The 24094-nt window shown below is 39.0% G+C and overlaps 2 protein-coding genes across 14 annotated transcripts in view; one reads left to right on the plus strand and one right to left on the minus strand.

Annotated features, from left to right (window-relative positions):
- CABCOCO1 (ciliary associated calcium binding coiled-coil 1) overlaps positions 1–24094 on the minus strand; it is a 319312-nt gene that overhangs the window by 263453 nt on the left and 31765 nt on the right. The gene's annotated exons all lie outside the window — the stretch shown is intronic.
- Positions 1–24094, plus strand: part of RHOBTB1 (Rho related BTB domain containing 1) — a 56681-nt gene that overhangs the window by 20981 nt on the left and 11606 nt on the right. For 4 of the 7 annotated variants that reach the window (XM_054071693.1, XM_054071696.1, XM_054071694.1 and 1 more), the window contains 3 exons: positions 6703–6904; positions 7246–7349; positions 23645–23830. In XM_054071693.1, the coding sequence (XP_053927668.1) occupies positions 6713–6904; positions 7246–7349; positions 23645–23830 (482 nt within the window). In that variant the 5' untranslated portion in view covers positions 6703–6712. Of the gene's footprint in view, positions 1–208; positions 412–6702; positions 6905–7245; positions 7350–17729; positions 17786–23644; positions 23831–24094 lie in introns of those variants that run through there. The other 3 variants (XM_054071695.1, XM_054071699.1, XM_054071698.1) reach the window with 3 other exon arrangements.

A 24094-nucleotide genomic window follows, 5' to 3' on the forward strand; every position in this document is an offset into this window, starting at 1 on the left:
GTGTATAGCACAGACAGGTCCTTGTGGACTGCATATTTTCAGGAAGCTCAAGAGAATCCGTTATTGTACCTATAACTGGATGTTTTCATGCTCAGCTATTGAGCTTCAGGGCAGTCTGTTTTATACAGTAACATGGGAAGAATTTATATTTTGCTGTGTCTCTGATTTTTGGTTGTCTAAGGCAGTGCTTGTTCTTACTGATTGAAAGGTGGTGTGCCATCACAGAGGAAGGTTGAATTTGAAGAAGGGTCCTAATAACCAGCCTTTAGAAACAAGCAAAACTGAAGTCAAGCATGCTGAGAAAAAGCAGACTGATGGGCTTCTGATACTACGAGCCATGAATTATTATTCCCTGTATCTACAGCTTCTACAAGGAGGTTGAGGTGATCGTTTGACTGAGAAGTCTCCTAGGTAAACACAGAGCCCATCTGTTCTGTCTTCAACTTTACATCTTCCTTGGAGGCCGCTCCTTTCATTTCTGTGTGTGGCCATGGTCAATTTTTTGCCCCCTTCTTTTAAAATTGAGGTGTAGAACAGGGTGTCTTGCTGACAACCTCTATACTTACCTTCCCCGGCTCTATCAAGTTTTAGCAGCATCCTGTGGGATTTATTTCTTTGTTGATACTGTCCCTAAGCTGAATCACCCCGGCTACCCGAGAATTGCTCAAAAAGCGTAGAACCAGGTTCTGCCTTCGTGGAAGATAAACGTGCTCCTGCTGTCCTACACTCTCTACTTGTGAGCAGCAACTGCAGCCAGGGTTATCTTATTTATCGCCTCATGCAGTAAAGCAACTTTTCAATCAGCTATTCTTCCCTTTCTATCTGTGGTAGATCAGAGGGTCTCACATATCAGACCAGGTTACGTTTAGAATATAAGGGCTTTTCTGCATTTCCAAGCATTGGCTGTATCTGTTGTCATCTTCTGTCAGTGGGCCAGGTAAGGCGACTAGCTGATAAGTTCCAGAGTTAATCTTTAATTTCTTCCTCCCATAAGAGTTTCATCCTTTTCAGTCTTTCCATATGAATTACCAGAAATTTAAATAACAGCAGTGATGAGGCCCTAAATTCATAGATTAAATTGAGCCAAACAACAAAACAGCCTTTTGGCCCCTATCTTTTCACCAAATTGGAGCTGACTGTGAATTCTATGTGCTTGCACACATGAACAGTAGGTCCACTTGCTTTTTCCCCTGGCATGTATGTGTTAATCCATTAAGATTCTGAAACAACACATGGAGGTTATGTATTGAGAACTAACATTTCACGCTCTTGCACTGGCTCACATGCTCTTTGGTCCTTGCCAGTATGCTGGTGCCTTGGGAGTGACTTCAGTGCTTGAAGAGCATGGCTTTTTGCATCTTCTTTTCCCATTTCTGTGGTTGCAAGCAGCAATTTCGTAATTTGGGATGGAGGTGAGAGCATTGTGTGGTCTTGTAAAATTTTTGGTAGTCCTTTTGATACATTATTATATAGCGTCTCTCTGAAGGAGTCGCTCCAAAAATATACCTAAAATACATCTCCAGAACAGATAGATACACAGAGTACCTACAAATGCTTTTTCATGTTTTCAGAAGAGTGTGTTTCTCAGGGATAGGTGTTGATGGTGTTACTACCTTACTGGTGGCCTGAGTTTTTCAAATAATTCTCATTAACTCAATTTCTTTAATAATTGAGACATTGTAGTTGCGGTTGGTGACCTGTTTGTTTGAAGGACTTCCTGATTTCCATGTTTGGTCAGATTACTTCAGACAGGTTATTTATGGAATTGTTGATTTTTTTTCCATGGAACATCTTAAAGAAAAACTTCACTGAGCGCATGAGGTCCTTTCATGTTGTTACTCTGAACCTTCAGCTGAAGAGTTTGCTATATTAATGCAAGACCTAAGTAACGTGCTTGCTTGTTTTCATGCTAAGAGGTGCTATCTCAGTTTTACTCCACGTGTTTAAGTACTGAGCTAAGAATTAAATGCCTGCAGGATCACTCCATAATCACTGATTAATGTAGACGCTCTTAGTGATTTGTTTGTGATGTTTTGCTGAGGAGAAAAGGGTTGATAATTACCTACTGGTCTTTGAAAAAAAAATCTTGGTATGTTTTGGTACGCTAAGTGATGATTTAAAATATCTGGAAATTTCAAAATGGGCAGTTAGCAGCATAGGCAGTGGAGTGGATTCTTGATCTTGCCCAGGGAACTCACTGTTGGGTTTAGATCTTCATCCATTCTCTTTCCAGCAACAAAAAAAAAATGCGTTTATAGCTTTAAATATAGTAAACTTCATTCTTAAAACACAAGTTCATGGTTAGAACCTGGTTATATTTTGTAAATAAACACACCTACATTAATACGCAGAGTTTCTGTGCATCTATTCTGCTTAATGTGTGTACCAGTGGACTGGATAATCAAGTGATATGCTTCATCTACAGATCTTATGGAACATTTCTCTAGGAAGGCAGTGTTTCGTTACTGAGGCTGACTGACCAGAATGATCTGCATGCTGTGGCAATCACAACTGTTTTTTAGTGATGATAATAACAACTCAGTCCACAATGAGGAAAAACTAAACAAAAAATCCTACAAAAGCACCCTACAGCAATTTGAGGTGAAGCAACAGAGAGAGAAATCGGTGACTGAAACCATCTGTAAGCCATTGTTCAGAACAGTTGACTTATACTTCTTTGGAAATAAATCAACTTTATTTGGAATAGTTCTTTTCTGCTAATCAAGTGAAGTAATTCAATGGCTTTATCTCAGATCTTGAGTCTGCTTACATCTCTCAGTGTTTGGCTGCCTTTATCACCTCTTTATCTGTAAACAGTCACAGGTGACAATGCAAAAATAGAAACATCCTTTAGAGATTTTTGAGATCCTGTGTTATTCTTCTGGGTATCTTTTTCATTTCCATCCATCTGTTCATCTTTCTTTAGAATTGGATTAAGCGACTGGATCTTTCACTGCTTTCTTTTGGGAACAGCCGTATTTGATCAGATCTTCCCCCTAGTAGGTTTCTCACTGCTCCTGGTTCAATGGCCTTTTTGTCTTTCTGTGGCTTGTTTGACAGTGTCCTCTGAGACTGCTCACACTTCCAATAACTTTCCTCTTACTTTACCCTTTTTTGGTTTTTTGGTAAACAGTTGGCAGTGTTAGGTTTACAGTTGGACTTGATGACCTTAAAGTTCTTTTCTAACCTAAACAATTCTGTAAACTGAACTATTGCAAGCTGTAGGTTGGTTTTAGCAAGTTTTTCATTGTTCTTGGGTTTCTATGCTGGGTTGTTGGGGTTTTTTTCCATTAAACTTTATTTATGCTGGTTTGCTCTTGTCTGACCAGTTTTGTTTCAGTTCCAGTTGGTCTTCCCAGATGTTACCAGTCTTTCAGAGCTGAAATCTAGGGGGAGGGGGGGAGTTATTATTAAGTTTTGTAAATACATGTTTAGCATTTTAATCAGTGTGATTGTATAATAGGTTTAGCACAAGCTTAATCTAGAGGCTACCTTAAAAAAACTGGCCGAGGCTGTATTTTTAAGATTTTGTACATGTTCCTGGCTTTAATCATTCCAATAGCCAGAAGGCTTCTGGCTACCCATACAAGCATTTAATCCACACAATGTACTAGTTGTTTATACTATAATTTGTTGTTAGCATCTGTTTTTATTTGAGGTGTCTAAATATCTGTCTAGGCTTCTGTCAGTCTCTGCAGGAGCTATTTCTGGTTTAATCTTTCTGAAAACTAGTGAACAATATTAAAATATTCTGCATTTTTAGTACATATATACTGGAGTAGATTTAAGAACTTTCCTTAACACAGCCACGAAGCTTTAGCTGTGGTTTTATTCCCAGTTTATTTTGATCTCTGTCCTGTGCAGCACTGAGTCACGCTAAAAATATCTTCATTAGAGTGCCATAGATCTACAGCAGGGCATTTGGGCATGCTGTGTCTGAGCTCTGTGATAACATTGCTTTAATTAAGTTAGTAAGTATATCGGAAATTTTAAAAATTAATAATTTAAAAATTTGATTTTTATATGTTCCTTTCTTAGGTTTCTCAAGTAATTGCATTTATTTCTCTTGTTACTTTTATTTAGATTTGCCTATTCATTTTAAACTCGCTTTGTTATCCTCTTGGAAATTTGTTTAAGATTCCAGACTCTGTACTTACATACTTTGTGACTGACTGAAGTGCATTTTTGCAGGACTACCATTTAAGAACTTTTGAAGAATTTTAAAATCAAATTGTTATATAAAACCTCAGCTAATCTGTATAACAGCATTTTAATGGAATATTGAGTTGGAAGAAAAATTGCTTTGGCATCTCACTGCTTGGTAGTTTAAAAACAACCAGACACACTGGCTAGCCACGTTCCTTCATTTCATTTTGCAGCCTTGTAAACATTTCCAGATTCCATCTGTGATGTCTAGTCCATGCATGAATAAAATATGGAGTAATTTAATGCCACATATTATGTCAAGGGGTTGCTGTATATTCTCAGACTTGAAGTGAATTTTTTTTTAGATCACATACTGAAGCCTCTTGGTTTTTTTCTGCTCGTCCAGGGCCCTGCCTTTTAGGCTGTGGTGTACAAATATGTCTCATTTTCTGTAATACGGAAAGTAAACATATTGGTTTAGTTCTGCTATTTATATCATGGCTGTATTCTTAGGAGGGATGCATAGGAGGAAAGAGGAGTTAACTCATTTCTCTTCTTGTATGTGAACTTGTGGAGATGATACAGAGCCCATGGGCCGTCCCTGGTATTGGCCTCATGGGAGCTTGCATCCAACAAGCAGCTGTGGTTGGATGGCAGACAGCTAACTGGAAGTCTCTGTAGTCCTTTACTGGCTCTTGAGAGCAGTAACCTTTCAGGATGCAGGTTACAACTTCAATGAAGCGTTAAAGGTAATATTGTAATTTCTTTGCTTCCTTATCAGCTAAAATCTCTGTGCTGACATAGAAGGTTGATGTTGTAAGGCCATTAGAGTTTGCATGCAATAGGTATTGAACATGTGTGTTTGAAGCCGCATTATTTGCTCTACATTTGGCAGATTGCAAAGCTCTAGTGGTGCATCCATGTACTAGTGCCAGGATGAAGAGTTTCTGGGCTCATGTTTCAGTCTAGTGTAGGACACCTGTCAAAAATGTATTCTCACATGCCAGTCTGTGGTGTAGCATTTCCAGAAGAAGTCAATGTTTGTGAAAACATATCAGTGTGACACAGTAGTGGCATAAACCCACCCTTGCGCCTTGCTGTCTGTGTGGTCCCTAACTCCTCCCATCCACACATAAATAAAGAGGAACTATAACTGTACCTTAGCCTTTATAGCTATTAGCATTCAGTCTGTGCTCAGAATTTTAAATAAATGGATAACATTTAGTTCTAACACAGACTTTTGTTTCTTGGTTTACATCACTAAGTAATGAAAGAATACAGTTAAAATTTGCTATTTCTTAAGTCAGGACATAGTGTCTCTGACAGTGAAAAATGGACAACAAGCCAGCTTGTATCTACTATTTTAAACAGCCTGACAGTTAATATATATTCTGTATTTATGTGCGAATGAGATAGGAATATTAAAAAAGGTATTAAAAGAAACAATTTGGTTGCTTTATCTGTAGTGCTTTCTTAGGAAAAGGGACACCATTACTCTAGATGACAACCTGTATTTTGTCAATTAAATTGCTGCAGGTTTCCTTGCTGAAGTAATTATTAGGCAAGACTTCCTGAACATGTTTGTGCCTTGCATTTTCCCTTTCTCCCTCCCTGATTACAATTCCCTGACAGAGACCAGATTACACAGCAGACTACTAGGCATTGAAGAATGAAAATCAGATATATCAAACTATGATCTCACATTTCTTTATATAGAATGACAGACTGTAGTAAACACCCAGGAGGCTTTTTTAGTTTTTCAAATATCCATTTTTTCCAGCTTATATTCACATCCAGGCATTTGTTCAATATGTTACCATATAATAGTAAATATTTACAGTAATAACTTTCCATGAGGATAATATCTTCAAAAATCTCTTTCTCTTCAGTTTCTAGTGTCATGGAAAAAGAATTTGTAGATATAGATAAGTATATTAGCAAATTCCTGTTGGGCTATTTGGTTTCATTTTAGTCCATGATCTGTACAAACGTCTCCTTGGAAAATTAAGAGTGTGTGATACATGCAGGATATAATGGAAGTTGTGGTTTGTAGAGAACAGCATCTCTGGAGTCATCTTACGTGTCAGTTTTATTGTGTGCCTATAAGTAAAACCATCTGTGTGACTTGCTGTTAGCAATATTGTTTGGACAGCCCTAAATCAAGTCCTGAATGGGCAAGATTACAGAAGGCAGGTTTATACTGGAATCCTTCAGGTTAAACCCACTGATGTACAGTCTTTTTTCCTTCTTGGCATGACAAGTATTAGCAAGAGGTAAGTTTGTGCTAGCTGTCCTTGTTTCACCAAGATCTGTCTTCTGCAAACAGGTTTGTGTTTACAGAAACCAACTTGAAAATTGCCTGTTAACAACAGCATAGTTGTGCATTTGTGTAACTGTGTAGTATTTAAAGGAACGGCTTGCTTACTTTGGTACAGTTCAGCACAAGCTTTTCCTTAAGAGTTTGTCCTCTTCAGACATCTCAAGAAGTGGAAGGCTCAAATTCTAAATACCATTGTTTTTGCACAGTGGTAGAAAACAAAATTTGTCTTGTTACAGTTTTTGATAAATGGACATTGACATGGACTACGAAAGACCCAACGTTGAAACTATCAAGTGTGTGGTGGTTGGAGATAATGCAGTGGGAAAGACTCGTCTAATTTGTGCAAGAGCATGCAATACAACCTTGACTCAGTATCAGCTGCTGGCAACTCACGTACCAACTGTCTGGGCCATTGATCAGTACCGTGTCTGCCAAGAGGTAAGGGCTGCAGGTGCACAAAATACGGAGCACATGCTGTGACGTTGTACCATCACTTATTTGCAAGCCTTCCTTTGTCAGAATGCCGCAGTGAGCTCAGAAGGATGGCTGCACATATCAACTGATATGCATCTTCCCAAGTCTCTCATTCCAAAGTAATTTTCTATCAAATCTATTTTTAGGAGGATGCATATTCTGCCTATTTCATAAAATATAGCATTTGCTGAAAACTATATGTGAGAGACTCGTGGTCTGTTATGCTTTGGACCTTCTTACAGGGCAAATTAGAAATACACTTGTTTGCTGGAGGGAAAGAGAATGTTATGTGTGTTCTGTTCTAGGTCCTTGAACGCTCAAGAGATGTTGTGGATGAAGTGAGTGTTTCTCTCAGGCTGTGGGATACATTTGGGGACCACCACAAAGACAGACGCTTTGCTTACGGAAGGTAAATTGGTCCAAGCAAAACTTTTAAGTAATACTTGTAGTAAAATTATAGGGCAGAAAAAAATTGCAAATCTTAATTTTGAAAAGCAGGGACTTAAAAGCAATCAAGGGTATTCATATTCCTGCCTACTGCAAAGAGGATTATCTGCTGCAAGGATTAAAAAGATATAAATATTTAAAAAGCAGCATAGTTTTACTACGCTACATTTCCTTCAACAGCCTGCTAAGCTCTGCCAACAACTGTTGTCCTATTTTGAATTTTAAAGAACATTCCCCAAATTAAGATTGTAGTTTTACAAAACTGAACATCAGCGTTCCCTGCCTGCGTGAGCAGTGTATGATATAATGCCTGACAAGCAACTAACAAGGAGAGATGTTGGGCAACATCACTACTACTCAATGAAATATTTACTTTATTAAAGCCTGTGATGTTGAATAGGCAGATGACCTCTTGAGAGCAGAGCCGGTTGCATGATAGGTGAGGCTCTTCTGTATTTTCTTAATTAAAACTGAGGTAAAGAAAGGTTTTTCTTCTATAAATATTGTGTCTGCCAGTGAATTGATTAACTCTGGAAATTCTCAGAAAAAAATAAAATTAATGTAATCTTTTTTTTCTAGCAAGTATAATGGAACTTCAGCATAGTTTCAGCAAGGACTGGAGCCAGTGATGGTCTTTGTTTTGTTTACTGGTCATTAGATCTGGCCTTGTGGCTGTACAGACAGCAGAACAACTGAATAACAGGCATTTGAATACACATACAATGAGAATGGATAACCTATATTGGGAAAATAGTGAGCTGAAGATGGGTTTTGTACAGATATTTTCATAACTGACATTGAGTGAGGTCTTGGTCCTCACATATTTTTTCACCTTCTTGAATGCTTTCATATCCTTTTCATACCTGCTTCAGTCACTGCAGATGGTCGGACTTTCATAGACAGATTTTTATTTTTTTTTCCTGTGTGGGAATACCCTTTGTAGGGTGTGTTTCCCAGCTTTGGATTCCATGTAGCCAAAATGTTTGTCTTGTTTTCCTTCTCTCTGTGCTACAAGATGAAACAAGTGACTTTGAAGGATGACTTTTTTTTTTTTCTATCCACCCCTTTGAACTGCTGGAGAGGGCTCTGTTGGTTGAATATACCAGTTAATTTTTTACACTGTGAAACTCAGTATGTCTGTTTGTACAAGCCCTCCTTTGTACATAGCACTGTGCTAGGGGTTTTTTTTTTTCAGAGAATCATGAATTACTTTGAATTTTGCATTAGGAGCTAAAGTAGCAACACATCTGTGCTGCACAACCTGTACCACTTTTAAATAAACTTTATGAGTGAAGAAAATTACTGGCTTTAAGGTAACATTGACCTTAATATGCAATGTGAACAGATATTATTTTAACATTTGGCAGCATGTGGAGCCTACTTTGATAAGTATAGATGTAACTTAATGTTTCCACTAACTGTTCCTTTTTGATGTGGCCTCCTGATATTCTGCAACAGATACTGTGTCACTGAGAAGATTACTAGAGATTAGGAAAACAAAATCAGGCATGTTCTGAACTCTGATCCCACATTTACTAACAGGATGGGAATGAGGGAAAACAACATACTTAGATTCTAATCCTGCAAACGCCAAGGAGGACTTGAATAACTTGAGATCTTGTGAGATTAAGCATATGAACACAGTGATTGATTTGTGATGTTAACAGAATTGAACCCGTGTAGAGGATCCGGTTTGTTACACCTTGGTCAGCTTACAAAGGCTGTTCTGGAAATTTGCTGATGTGTTACTGTTTTTTCCACAAGTCTGTTGTACTGCTTCCAGGAGTGGATCATGTCCCGGTTCTATCTGGGAAAGGACTCATTTCCTGGGTTTGGCAGGAGAAGAGTTAATTTTCACAAGGACCTGGGAAGGGAAACAGATAGGGCAGCTGACCAAACTGGCCAATGAGATATTGCATGCCATCAACACCATGCCTAGTAAATAAGAGGGGGCAGTCAGTTTTGATTCAGGGTAGCTTAGCGCAGCTGCTCTTGGTTTGCATTTTCACAGCAGTTATTTTTTCCTTGCAGCATGGTTTTGGGATTTTTTTTCCCATGCCGTGGTTTTCTTTTGCACTGTTTTTCATGGCACAGTGCTGGATCAGGAGCACATGCAGTCATGGTTAGTGGGTGGTGAACAATTTGCATTGTGTACTGGCCCTGTTTTGTATACGAGGTCTGACACAAAAAATGAGACTAACCCTGAGGTTCAAGAGCCAAGAGTGGGAGGGTGGAGACAAAGAGGTGGTTGGAGAACGTGTCCTAACCTGTTACATTGAGACACAGCTCACCTCAATCACTCCACTCAGTATGAGTGGACACATGTTCAAATGCGGATGTTTTCATCAGAAAATGTCAGTGTGCACCAACCCACAACACTTTGTGAAGTTTTTAGCTAAAAACAACATCAATGTTCTTGAGCACCCTCCCTGTTAACCAGACCTGGCTCCCTGCAATTTCTGCCTCTTCCAAAAGATTAAGTCAGTGCTCAAAGGAACCCAATTTTTGTCAATATAAGATGTGAAAGCAAAAATTACAGAGATCTTCAACAGCCTTTCAGAAAATGATCTGCAAAATTGCTTTCAACGTTGGCAGAATTGTATGCAGCTGTGTGTCAGCTCAGCAGGGGAACTATGTTGAAGGTGTTTCTAGTTGATTTTCTTAATTGGTTAAATAGAAAGTGTTACAGGCACCGCCTGGTTTTGTGTGTGTGTCAGACCTCGTATTCTTTTAATGTTATTATTATACTTTCTCTTCTGCTGCTGCTCTGTTAAACTGTTTTTATCCCAACCCATGAGTTTTATCTTCTGTTTGATTCCCCTCCTCATCCCACTGGAGGGGTGAAAGGTTTAAGTGAGCAGCTGCTGTAGTTCATTGTTGTTGGCTCGGGGCTAAGCCAAGCAGCCACATGGTTCTTGTTGCCATCTAGGAGGCTAAACTATGACAGTCCTTTCTGGCATCTAACATGGGACGTGAAGGGTTGGGATAATGACAGATCTGACCAGATCACGTTAAAACAAATTTATTGTAAGCATTTGTTATATTTGTTTAATAGTTGCTGGTCACAATGTTGTCGTGTTTCCTCACATGGTTGCGTTATGTAAAACCTCACATGCTTTATGTATTTTCAGCAGTGTTCTTTATCACGTTTGGGAGAAAGATCAGGATTATCATTTTGCTGTACTGTGTAGCATTGACCATCACTTGTGATGTGGTACCATCACTTGCAATGAGGTTTAGCGGCTGTGTGTATGCGCACTGTTGTCATTTCCGTACCTCAAGCGCCATCTCTTGGAATTTGTTAGTAATCGCACCTGATCTGTGGGGAAGCCTGCGGGGGGATATAGTCACCCCCTCTTTCACCTCGCCTTTCTTCCTCAGACTAGTTACAACAGCTTTTGATGATTTTTGGTGTCCTTGGGATGTTCAAGTCAGTATGCTCTTATTGCTGTGTCTCCTGAACGTGTCTCATTGTTTAGAGTTACAACAAAATTTTGTAAGAAGGTCCCCCAAAGATCTACCCCAAAGCTTGATAGGCATGGGTGGCGTGGGAGGGTATGGGCAGGTGTCTAGAGAACTGCTCACCCCTAGTGATTTGGAACTTCAGTCCCAAACAACTACAGGACCCTGATGGAGTGATGGAACATTTAAGAGAAAAATGTGTGGTTATTCCAAAGAGGCACAACTTATTGCATTGTGCTGAGCCCCGGCCAGTAGCTACCAAACACTGCTTGATATTATGCAGTATTGTCAAGGAAGGGAGAGGGAAAGCAGATAGGTGGGCACCACAGCCACTCCAGCCCTTGCAATAGGCACTGTAGCTACTCCAATACCACTGACAGGCACTGCAGCTGAACCAAAGAACCGACCCGTGCCAGTATCAGTTGTCCTTATACAGAAGAAGAAATGAACAAAAAAAATCAGTTCACTTAGTAAAGGATGATGATGAACAAAGGGCATCACAAGAATGGGAGGAAGAAGGCAGAACCAGAGATAATAACCTAATCCTTATCTCTGAGTGAGCTGCAAGATATGCAGAAAGATTTTGGCTGCTATCCAGGCAGGCACATTGCTACCCAGCTGCTCTAATGCTGAGATAATGGGACCGGCATCTTCGAACTAGAGGGTAGGGAAGCCAAGCAGCTGGGATGCCTGTCAAGGGAAGGGGACATTGACAAGGCAATTGGAAGAAAGACATACCTCTGGAATTGACTTCTGTAAGGCGAGAGGAAAAGGTACCTCTTCAAGGAAGATGTTACATGTCATCTAGGCAGTAGACAACCATGGAGAAAGCTATCCAGTACCCAAGGGAACTAGCTGTGCTGGAAGTGTTTTATAAAGATTAGATTAATGAGCAGTTATCCACAGATCCAAAGAAAGTCCAATGCACACAATTTGTGTGGTGGAGGTTTCTTCAGAGTGCACCATTGTCGCATGTCAACTTGTTTGCAGCGATGTCCTGGAAAGAAGGCAAGTGATGGATGAAATGGCTGACCTACTCTGGCAATATGGAGGAATTCTCTCTTCCTGTGTTTCATCTGTGCAAAGAATGAAGAATCCAAAAACATGTTTGAAAAACTGTCCTGGAAATTCCAGCAACTCAGAGGAGGGTGTGGAGAAACTGTGTTGGGCAGTCTGACAACGTAAAGAGTACATCCTACTTCCCACCTGTACAGACTAGTGCCTCTGCTATTAGCAGTAACCATCCCTGTGCTCAAGAGAGAAGGTACACACTACAAGGCATCCTGTGGTTTTACTTGCATAGCCATGGAGAGGACATGTCGAAGTGAGATGGAAAACCTACCTGGACCCTACAGGCATGAGTACATGAGTTGCAAGGAAAAACAATCACAGAAAGGGATTCTTCCAGGAAAAATGCTGCTCCAGTGTCTAGTGGGCAGTTCCCCAGATGGAGTAGAAGTCTTGATATTACTTCTGATCCTTGTTTACTGATGGGTCCTGTTGTATTGTTGGAAAATGTCAAAGGTGGAAAGCTGCTGTATGGAGTCCTACACAATTGGTCGTAGAAGCTGCTGAAGGACAAGGTGAATAGAATCAGTTTGCAGAGGTGAAACCCATCCACCTGGCTTTAGATATTGCTGAACAAGAAAAATGACCAGTACTTTATATTGACTTGGATGTTGGCAAATGCCTTGTGGGGATGGTTACAGCAATGAAAGAAGAGCAACTGGCAGCACAGAGGCAAACTTGTCTTGGCTGCCCCATTGTGGCAAAATATTGCTGTCTGGCTAGAGAACTGTGACATTTGCTGATGCAGAAAGTAACTGGAAACCCTAAAGAAACTATTTTATAAATAGAATTTCAGTTATAAAATTACCTAATTGAAAGCACTGATTAGGTACTTCACTGTTTGAAAAGTATTAGCATTTCATTTAAAACCAACTGGTTAGTATTTTATCTATTGTAGCTTTTTTAAAAGATATTTCCAGTATTAATTGTTCACATTTATAGGAACTGATTTTAAATCACCTCTGAATGCTGAACTACAGCCTACTCATAGATGAGTCAAATCTAGCAGTGTAGTGAAAGGCCTGTTTTATGCCAAACTGCTGAAAGCTACACCTATGAGTGCTCCACGTTTCTGATTGTCTGAAGGATCATTTAATAACATAACCTTTTGGTTCCCTTCAGAATTGTTCCGTATATATGTCCCTTGTGCAGGGAAGGGCTTATTTCAGCCAGACACTTAGCCAAGACCTCTAGTTGTCCTAAACGTGGTGTAACACGACTCAGCAGGTCATTAATCCACCTGTTGCTTTATGGAAAAGATTATTCCATACAGTTTTACAAAATGTTACATAAATAGATTATCCTATAGATGTCAGGGTGAACAGTTAAATAGGACTTGCAGCAAAGATAAATCCTTCTTAATTCTTTGTTTTTCACAGAGAGAAACATGACAGGAGATTGACAAAAGGAATGTGGTTTCTATTATTTTTTGTGTGACAGGAAAAGAGAAACATATTTGAAAGGCACTGAGTATGGAATACTTAATGCTTATACTGACATCCTTTAAAATGAGAGCATGGAGAGTGAGATCAAGCTTGCATTCTGCTGTGTGGTGTTTAGTTTAATAATCACAATCCTCTGTGAGCTTTGGGAAACAATTCCTGACAGCTTAAGGGAGGGAGGAGAATGCGGCTGGAGGGACTTATGGAAATATTTGCTGCAGTTTTATAGCATGACATATTTTTTTTCCTTAAGCCAGAGTGTATGCTTTAGTTGTGGAAGTATCCTGTTCTGCTTAGGCACTACGTGATGCCAAACAGTCATTTGTTGATATTGTCCTACAGGGTTTCATTTGATGCAAAATCACTCCAAAATGTTGTAAAATTACTATGTCTGTGTTACAATTATCATATTGATTTCCAGCTCCTAGTCAACTCTTTGTTTAATAACAATCTAGTCCCAGTGCGACTGTATTTTCTAAGCCTGCAGAAAAGGTGGGAACTTCATATGAAGCTCAAGTTGTTATTATGTACCAGTTTCCTGGGAGGCACAGTTGCATGTATAAAGACATGAAAACATCCTAATGTACATTTCAGCTTGTCAGGATTCACTGTCCTCTGTCCTTCTGTCCAATTTGGTTTTGAGTGAGAACGTCGACGTGTCATTGTGTTCAAACTAATTCTAAAAGCAAAATGGGAAAAAGACCAGCTTGCATTTTTTTTTCTTCTACATCCTTTTCTTTTTTTATTCTTTTCTGCTAAACACGTTTGATTACAGTTTGATAAATACCCTACGTATTCTGTTTTTCTGATACATGCAGCTGTAGTATATGTAAACATGAGCACAAATCCAAAGAGTTAATTCCATCTCAATCAAATATTTATTCTCAATACCATAAATGTGGTTTGTTGGCTAATTCAGCCAGGATGATTTATTTACTTGCAACTTAAATATGAGCTGTAGACCAAACAAAATCTGTTCATGCAGCATGGACAGAAAACAGCTTTCTCCTCGTGACTTAGAAATGTGAATGAGCCTTGCTGTGAGACTGCTGACAGAGCCTCTTAAAATATGTTTATAGTATTTCCTCTCTTGTGAACTGATTTCTTAAGCCTTGTGGGTATTGTATGTACACAGAGGAACACATGCATTTGTCTTTTTCTGTGTGATTACAATTCCCTTAACCAGTTACTTCAATAGAATTGAATCCATAGAAATACATCTTCTGAACATTGCTGAAGTGTCCATGAGAACAGGGGTTTATCTCTGGTATGTAAAGACTTTCACTGATCTCTATAGGGTTGTTTTGTTTTCTGTTTCTTTTTCTTAAAGGAAAGTGATGACGGTGTTTTTATGAAAACAAAACCCAGGTATGTTGGATGTAAAATGTTATTTGTATTCAGCAAATTCAGTGAGATTAGGGCAAGGTGGCTGTCTTCACAGAGTAACTGGGTTTGCCCTTAGTTGGATCCGTGCCCTCTGCCACTCACTGCCTGTGTCTAAGCTGAGAATGGGCCAGCAGCTCATCTCCTTTTTTTAAAGAAAGTCCGAGGTTTCAGAAGTGCTTTGAATGAAAGCCCACACTTACCCCTACAGTCTTGCTGCTGTTGGTTTTATGTTACGATGATTTTCTACCTCCCACATGTCTTAGGAGCCATTTACTGGTATGGGTTGGAGAAGATTATCGGAGATGTCTTTTTTGTATTTGTGAAAATTTTTTTGAGTTTGACCCAGATCAGCCCCAAGAAAGACTAGAATAAGCAGAGAGACTCACAGAGAGGTAGCATTCTCAAGTAATTTTATTCTGATGTGGTGTGTGTATGAGATTTTTCTTCCTTCGTTATCTACATTAACACGTGAGACTCTTTCACTCATTCAGTAGGAAAGTATATGCTTTATATACTTAAACTAGTTAAATTAATGCAGATCTACTACTTTTCTGCATCCCACCGTTATTCCATATTGTGAGTAGAAAGATGTTGCTATGGAATTGCTGTAAGGAATCCTTCCTCCTTTAAAAAGGTGTGTGGCAAATGAGTGTTGGTGGGATCTGAGGCTCAATTTGATGTATATATGATCTATCTGTAATGGAAGCCTGTAATGCTTTAAACCTTCCTTGACTGGAGTGAAAAAGTATATATCAAATATTATTTGTGGTATTGCATAATCTTCCATTTTTCCATACTCTTCTGAGTCAGTGACTAGGTGGAAAGAGGGCATTTGGGATCTATCTAAAAGACTGCAAGGCAGCATCAAAACCTTTTTGAAATTCTAAACCTGGGAAGTGACTTTCCATTAGAAGCTTGATCTTAGTGAATTATTTCTTTGTGAATAGGTGCTTCGTGGATTTCTTGAGCTGTTTTCTACTTCAAGAGTCTCAGGATCTCAGTCTGGACTTCCTCATATGTATATCAGAATAGAGTAGACAAGACTATAATAGGACTATTTCTGTTGGAAGGGACCTACAGCAGTCATCTAGTCCTGGACACTTCAGGTCTGACCAAGTTAAAGCAGGTAATTAAAGGCATTGTCCAAATGCCTCTTAAACACTGACTGCTTGAGACATTGACCACCTCTCTTTTAACTTGCCAGTTAAAATTTCTGGATAGTTATTTTTTTCAACTAAAAAAGAGTGGGAGGGTAGGTCTGGTGACAGCCCGAAGAAAGCAAAAAATGTGAAAGTCCATGTTTTCTTCCAAGAGAAGGAAATGTGTCTAGTGTCTGTTAATGTTCAGTTTTCATGTCTTCAGATGTCACTCGTAGACTGGATGCAAACTAGATCCTATCATTCTTTCATCTTCTCTGGATTTTCACCTCCATCTTTGTTTTGTCCCTGGCTTCCTATCTGTGTTCCTCATCAGTAATTATAAGGAATCAGGAATCATGCTTTTGCAGAATTGTGGGACCTGGCTTTGGATCTTCCTTTTTTTTTTTTCTTTCTTTTCCATGTTTACATCCCTCCCATTCCTTGAAATAATTTCTTTCTTCTAAACATTTTGTTTCAAACAATGTTTAACTAAATCTCTTCTTACTTCTTTTATACTCAATGTGTTTTTCTGATTGATCATTGGTTTCTGGATTTTTTGAAGGAAAGGGGCCAGGAGTAAAGGAGACCTTCATTTCTTCTTTCATTTATTCTTCTGCAGTATCTTTGATGGAAATTGGTTGGTTCTCTGTAGAGAGGTAGCGTGGTGTTCTCATCTGTAAACTGCCTCCTTATAATAAAAGAAAATATGCTTGAAAAACCCACTTTTCCTATATTTCTGGTTTCTGCATTGTTTTGTGACTGTATTTCTCATTATTTTATTTTCTGACTGCTGTCTGGAGACAGCAGTCGAAAAAGATGTGTCTCACAAGAACATTTTCAGCTATATTCTTAGCAGTCCCTTTGTATGATATTGTGGAGTTTGGTGTTTGCCCCAGGTCGATCAGATGTGTTCCAGCTACCACTGTACCTTCTCTTCCTCTGTCATTTTCTTTCATCCTTCTTGATTTGGAGTTCAGACTCTGTGACTTATTTTTATAAACCCTGACTTTGCATGTGATACTCAGAATATTTACTTCAATATTTCAGCCTCAATTTACCATCTCTAGAATATTATTTATCATAGAATTTTTGTTCCTGTGTTAGAAATGCAGTAACTGAGATCTCTGCTCCAGGGAAGAGAAAAAGACGTGTTGGTGTATTACAGTGAATATATATACTGCAAACATACCTGACTTCAAAGGGAGTTTTACTGAGTCTACTGGCAAAATTTAGCCCAGAATAGTGCTAAGGTACCTTCCAGGCAGGCTGTTCCAACTGCAAAGTTCTGTTTAGCACCAAGATGGAATTTTTCATACATAAATACTGAACCAGAATTGTGGATGCATTTACTTGTTATAGCCAGCAATAAAATAAACCAAATTCCAGGCTGTGTAAGCAGCCCTTTAAGTTAAAAATAAAATTGGTTTCCTCTTGTTACATTGTTCCGCACAGCTTTGCCATTCTTTCCAGCACTATTACTGGTCAGGCAGTTGTACAATGAGTAGCTCTTACAGGTTTTTGCAATGAAAAATGAGATATTTTAATCATTCTCTCTAATATCAATTTTTTTTTTGGTCATCCTCTGTAAATGCACCATTTTCCCCATGAATGCCTCAAAGGAAATAGAAGAGATTTTAAACTGCGTGACATTTAAGAATGTATTATTTGTAAGGAATGTATGGGAAAATTCTCTCCATTTTTGAAGCACGGTCTCGAAATATGCTATTTTCTTAAATGTAGCTTTATCTTCTTTTTGATAGTATTGTTTCCTACTAAAAATGATGTTACAGAAATTTTAGAAACAGAACTGCATGCTACTCACCACAAAATCTGAATATATTTCAGGGCAGTTTGAAAGTTTCGCACATTACACCAGTTCTTAAGAAGCTTCACTGCTGTCGGTAAAGTATAGAACTAATTGATTCTCCTGCTCACATCCAGGGCACTGCATGGTCTTGCCCTGCCTTGCCTGGATATCCTCGGTTCTTCATATGCCAGGCACCCCGTGCATTTTGATTTTCCTAGCCTCTCATCTGTTTTGAGTGTGTGCACGTAAGTCCTTTGTCTTCAGGTCATTTTGTTACGCTCACCAATCACTTAATGAATTTCTTCCCATTTCATGTGATGGCTGCAACTGCATCTACTAAAAACCGAGTCCACTTAAAACATTATCAGCCTTGCTTGTCTGCACAATTTTATTTTCAGCTCAGTGAGATGCATGCATGAAAAATGTATAGCTGAGTGAATCTCTCTTCAAAATGTATCTGGATTGACGTGGAGATGTAGCAGGGTTTTGTTCCGCCGTGAATTCTCAATTTAAATCTTAGATGGCCTTCTATTGCCTGAACCTACTGTGTTTGGGATCTTGGAAGCTGGTATTTGCACTTGGGCTGCTGCCCTACACAATCTTTTCTTTCAGGTGGTTGAAGGACCGGGCAGGTGGACACTTGAGGTAGCTCTTCTCAAATTCTGGTCTCAAGGGTGTTAAGTTCAGCTGCGATGCAGGTCTTTGAGGGACTTTCGGAAAATTACAGGAACTGTGTAAAGAAAAAACTGAGGGCAAAAGAAGTATAAGCAAAACAATGTTTTATTGATAAACAAATGTCTAAGGGTTAACTGTTCTGGTAAATTAAGAGAGTCTAACAATTTGTTTTAACCTCTACTAAATTGTTTGCTCAGTAAAATTCTAATAGACCTCTTTTCTTCAACCTTGCTTCTCAGGAAAAGCTGTATCTAAAACCAGAGAGAACTAAAGACTGTAGTACGAGAAATTCACTGGAGGGGACGGGTTTCCATCCTCCCCAAGTCTATTCTTAAAGTTTGATTTGATCAAATATGTGCAACAGAATTCTTGTCAATGAAAAATGTAATTTGTCTATCCTTAAACTGATCTGGTCAGATTTAACTCTTGGATCTCATTTAAGCTCTCTATAACAAAGTATGTATTTTTGATTTTTCCTCTAGAAAGATGAGAAGGTAGCATGGTGATACAGTTCAGTCTCCCTCCTTTCCCTCTTTCCCACTCCGTGCATTGATTTCCAGATCAGAGACATCTCCTCTTCACGTTCTTTATTCCTCACAGCTTTATTTCTTTCTCTTTCCAAACTCAATAATACTATGCCACGACTATGTGGCAAATGATACCCTATACACAGGACCAGCAATTCTTGAATACAGCAGTTTTTCGCAGTAACTTGTAAATTATAAAGCAGGGGGAACAACTTCTTTCTACTTAATGCAGTGTGTACATTTCTGCAGGCGGCCTGCTTCTTTAATGAGGCATAAACCTATGTTAGCGTATTTACAGCCAGCACCACAGTATATAACTCTAAATTCAGACTGAAACATTAATTTTTTAAACACACTTGCTATGGAATATATGAGATAATTTATTATTGCTGTTTCAATGAATTTCTGCCTAAAATAAGGGCATTAGGGAGGATGGAAAGTAATGTAGGAGTTCAGAGATGGATCAGCAACGTGGTGCGTAGGTACATCTGCCAAGCAGCTCCCCACACCAGCTCTGGAACATACATAGCATGTAAGCAGCTGAATCTTTCAACATTTCAGTCCCAAACCAGTGGAGTGATCCGCTACACAAAACTGCTCTAGTCTGAATATTTTAATGTCTCTGCTGCTTCTAACAGCTCCATCAGAAGAGCTTGTTACATAGCTAATATACTGCTTTTTCTCCCCCACCTCACGAATTTCTCTTTGCAGAGTAACTTCCAGGTGTTTACAATGGTTACCTGTAGCTTAACTACTCCTGAAGGCCGAGACCAATAATTTTAAGTTGATTTGTCTTTGTCAGTGTTATACTGCTTGTTTTTTGGCAGCAACTTGGATTGCTTTCTGTACATCTGGTACAGTTCATAACTCATACCCTAGGATCTCATAGGATGGCAGCACATCAGGAGCTGATTCCTGCTGGAGATTTGGTTCTCTAGAGCATTTCTTTTCATTCTCTAAAGTCTAAAAAAAGGTGGTTGCTTCCATCAAAAGTTCTTCTTATCCAAGTTTGGAAAAATATTGCTGAATGCGTTGAGGTAATACTTATGTTAGGATGCGTTGCTTCCAGAATGGTGGTGAGGTTCTTTCTTTGCCCCCAGAAGTCTCCTATAGGTAGTTCATAACGATGTTAGACCAATCTGTGCTGACTTCACATGGGTGTGTTTTCCACTAAGAATTATTTCTGTGACTCCAGTGGGAGCATTTGAAGTGCTTTTACACTGCTTTTAGGCTTTAATAAGAGACTCCAATGCAGGAGTCTGGTCAGCCAAGAAGTGACAGACATGTGAGTGGTGGTTGATTTGCCTGCAGCTGAGAGAATCTTTTCACCTTTTCCACCTGCCAAGTCCCACACATCTACATTGTGTTCTCCACTGTTCGGAGCCCTAGTAAGAAAAAAAACCCTGTTTTTTTTTATTCTGTTGATGCAGAGTGTTTCACTGGTGGTTGGTCACGCGTTAGAGCAAGTCACACAAAAACTATGAGTTTTGGAGACAGTATGTTCAGATATTTCAAATAATAAGGGTTGATGATTTGCAATTTCCAATAAACCTAGGAAAAGCAGAATGTAAGGATAAATGAGTTACACATTTCTAATGTGTACTGCTGAATCTCCAAGACAATGTGTTGGATATCCAAACTACCATTTCTTTTTGCTATTTGTAATATTTACCTTTATTCCTTGTGGTAGTTCAATATCAAACATCAGTGTATGCAATAAATGTAATGACACACTTTTGTTGCATTTAACAAAGGTGGGTGCACGCAGTGCCTGATCGATGCCTGTCTCAGTTGGGCGCTGCTCTGGGAGGAATGTGGTAGAGGAGTTCTAAAGCACTTTTTGCTGTTCAAGTCTATGGAAGTGTTTCTTCAATTGTTCCTGAATTTTACTGGGAAGTGGTTATGAAATCTCTTTTTAGGAAAAAAAAAAACCAAAAAATAGCTTGTGAGTATATTGCTGCGGAGAGATAGAAGAAAGCAGAATAAATTTCATTCATCTTTTCTCATTCTCAAGTAACCAAATCACACAAAAATGGCAGTAAATTAGATTTTTTTTAAAACCTATCCTTTTATGTTCCCTGAGAATATTAAAATAACATGGGTAAATTTTTAATGTTTGAGAAATATTAATGTATTATTTTAACCTGACAGATTCTGCCTCTTATGAAGTGTCAAACCAAACTTTATATTGAAGCCTTAGCTAGTTGTGAAAGTGCTTTTGGCATTAAGAGGAATCGTAGGTATTTTAATTAAAGTTTCCAAAGGACAGTTTTCCCCAGATGTTCACAGTCCTATGTAGACAGTTAATTTTCCTCATGTATTACTGTCTCCAGTTTGTACTAGTAGTGCAAATCATGCTTATGACTTGAATGAAAAATTAATTATGATAAGGTGGATGTATTTTGTGAGCCAGCAGACCCAGCTGCGGTGCTGGTTCAGCGTGAGAACTCTGTCATGATCCTGTGATTTCCCATCCATCCTTTTTATGGCATGGGGAGATATTTCTCGCAGTTCAGTGCAGAACTTTGAGGACATTCATTTTATGGGAAAGACCAGCTTTTAACACAGGATAAATAATACACAAGTAACAATCTTTTTACCTAATTATTCTGTTTTTACCTTATCCAGAAAGCAGTCAGATGGAAATGTCCTGTTAGTGCAACACTATGTGTGTTGCAAGAAACCAGCTTTTCCCAGCTCGGTTTTATAGTCTCCCAGGGAAGGTCAGAGGTGATGAGTTGCTCAAAAAACACATCCAGCTCTATGGCAAAAATGCAAAACTCCCTTAGCAAGGGCTGTTCCACATGCAGGGCTGGGCTGAGGTCAGTCTGCTGGATGGGCTGGACCTCTTCTGGCCAAGGAAACAGATCATCACTGGCTCTTCTCAGGAGCCCAGATCTGTGGCCAGCCCAGCGTTGGGCAGCAGCAGCACCGGGAGTGAGCTGTCGTCAATTCCTGCCTGTGAACTCCTGCTGGAGTTCTGTTGCCTTTTGTTTTTCTGAGAGATGTAATGTGTGTCTTGTGGTTTTACAGAGTCAGGAGGGCTGGATACTCGTGACTGTAATTACTTGGCTTAGGTATTAATTTCTGAAGGACAGGACAGTCTGTCTCTCTAAGATGCTTAGTTATAGTTAGGACCAGCCAACGCTTGCCTCTCCGGCAGTCTTGATGATCTTGTATTAAACAGCAATTGACTGGATTAGAATATGTGTAACTATCTTTTTTTTTCTCCTGGCTGTACGTTGATTTCTTCTTTCTGAGACCTAAGCAAATGGCTGTTGGGGCTTAGGTTTTATTTACTCTTACATGACCCTGAATAGAACATGTTTAAGTTTAAAAGGTATTTGTCTCAGTTATGTAGAAGACCAGACCTGCTTACCACTTCACTGTTTAGTAGATAAATTCCAGTTTGAAAAGGTCTTGTTTCTGGATATGACAGATGTGTTGCAGTTTATATAGGATACAAACTTGGAGCAGGAGCATTTCTCTTGCATTAAATCTATGCTTCTAGCAGTATCTGTATTGTATGCAGCTATCTTTAGAAATGGTCTTGCTGGATATATCTGTGCCCTCGGTGAAATGTAAAAAGCATCAATACTGAGGAAGTATTTCATTACTTAAAAAGTGGATGTTATGATTCACTGCTGCTGCTTTATACATTACACAAACTGCAGACACAACACATTTATGCCAAATTAAAGAATAATAGAACCGAGGCAGACGTGGTATTGCTGCGCGTATCCTATTGACAGTTTTGTAGCAGTGTTGCCTCCTGAAATTGTCCTTTCCCCTCAGTTTTTCTGAAGAGTTTCAATTCAACTTTTTTTCTTCCTTTCTTTTTTCCCCATGAGAGACCCAAAAGCACAAGAACTGTTTTGTAACATCCCATCCCAGTTTATAAATAATGAAATTGCCCCAAGTTAGGAATGCCCTGAGACAAGTATTCAAGCATTTCTCTGCCTTAAGGTGCTAGCTCTGACAAGAATTAGGTAGATGAACTGTCAACCTTAATCCTCATACTTACAATTTATGAAACCAATTTATTTAGTTAAGTACTTTCTGCTTTCCTAAAACCTTTGAAAGCTTGTCATGCTTACTCTGAGTTAAGCCACTGTCCTGTTGTACGCTTACTGACCTTACTTTTATTGTAATGTCTATTTTTGCTTATATTGTAGAAGTGATCATTCTGCCATAATTTGCCCTTCTAACAGATTATTTATTAAAAATGTTAGAGAATTGCTGTGCAAATGAGACCGCCTCAGTATCTCAAATAGAGCACTAAGGAATTTTGTCCATGACAAGTTCAGAAGCGACCTGTGTCTGCCCGTATGGCTGTTCCAAAGTTTTGCATAACTCCTTTCTAATTCTAATGCACCAATGATCTTTGAATTGCAATTTATGTGTCCATTCAGCAGAACTAATTTTTGAGTGATAATAGCCTGTGAATAACTGTAAGGTGAAAGAAGGGAATGGCAAGTCCCTGCCTCGCAGTGCTCTGTTCATACATGTAGGGATCATCTCTAGACATAGAGGGGCAGTGCTTCCTAGGTGTGTGGCTGTGTGCTCCCATGCTTTTGTGGTGGAATGTGTATCTTCTATCAAACCTCTGCACAAACAACATGTATTCTGACATCTGGGTGTCAGCGCATCTTTTGAAGTGTAGACTTGAGCAGCTTTAATCTCGTGTGATGAAAATAGGTGGAAAGTATGTTTGTTGGTTTTGATTGGATATTTTCTTGTTGCCTTTCCAGGTCTGACGTGGTTGTTCTGTGCTTTTCAATTGCTAATCCTAATTCCCTGAATCATGTGAAAACGATGTGGTATCAAGAAATCAAGCACTTCTGTCCTCGCACACCTGTCATTCTGGTGGGCTGCCAACTTGATCTCCGCTATGCAGATCTTGAGGCTGTTAACAGAGCCAGACGGCCTTTGGCAAGGTAAAGTTTAAACAAAAATAACAATTATAACACTCGCAATAGAGAAATGACAGAGGCATAGTTTCCATTTTTTGTAAGATGAGGATATATGTATGTGCTTTCTTCTTTTTAATTCTGCCCTCTGAGTTGTTAGTTCGTTAACACACACAGTTACTCTATTTCCTACAATATTTTTGCACAAACTTGTTTGGATGCCTTAACACTATGATAAGGTAAATAATAGTTACTTGAGGTTTTCATATATGCTTTTCTCCTTCTGAAACT

This window comes from Cuculus canorus, chromosome 7 (genome assembly GCF_017976375.1).
Source record: "Cuculus canorus isolate bCucCan1 chromosome 7, bCucCan1.pri, whole genome shotgun sequence".
Taxonomy (NCBI): Eukaryota; Metazoa; Chordata; class Aves; order Cuculiformes; family Cuculidae; genus Cuculus; species Cuculus canorus.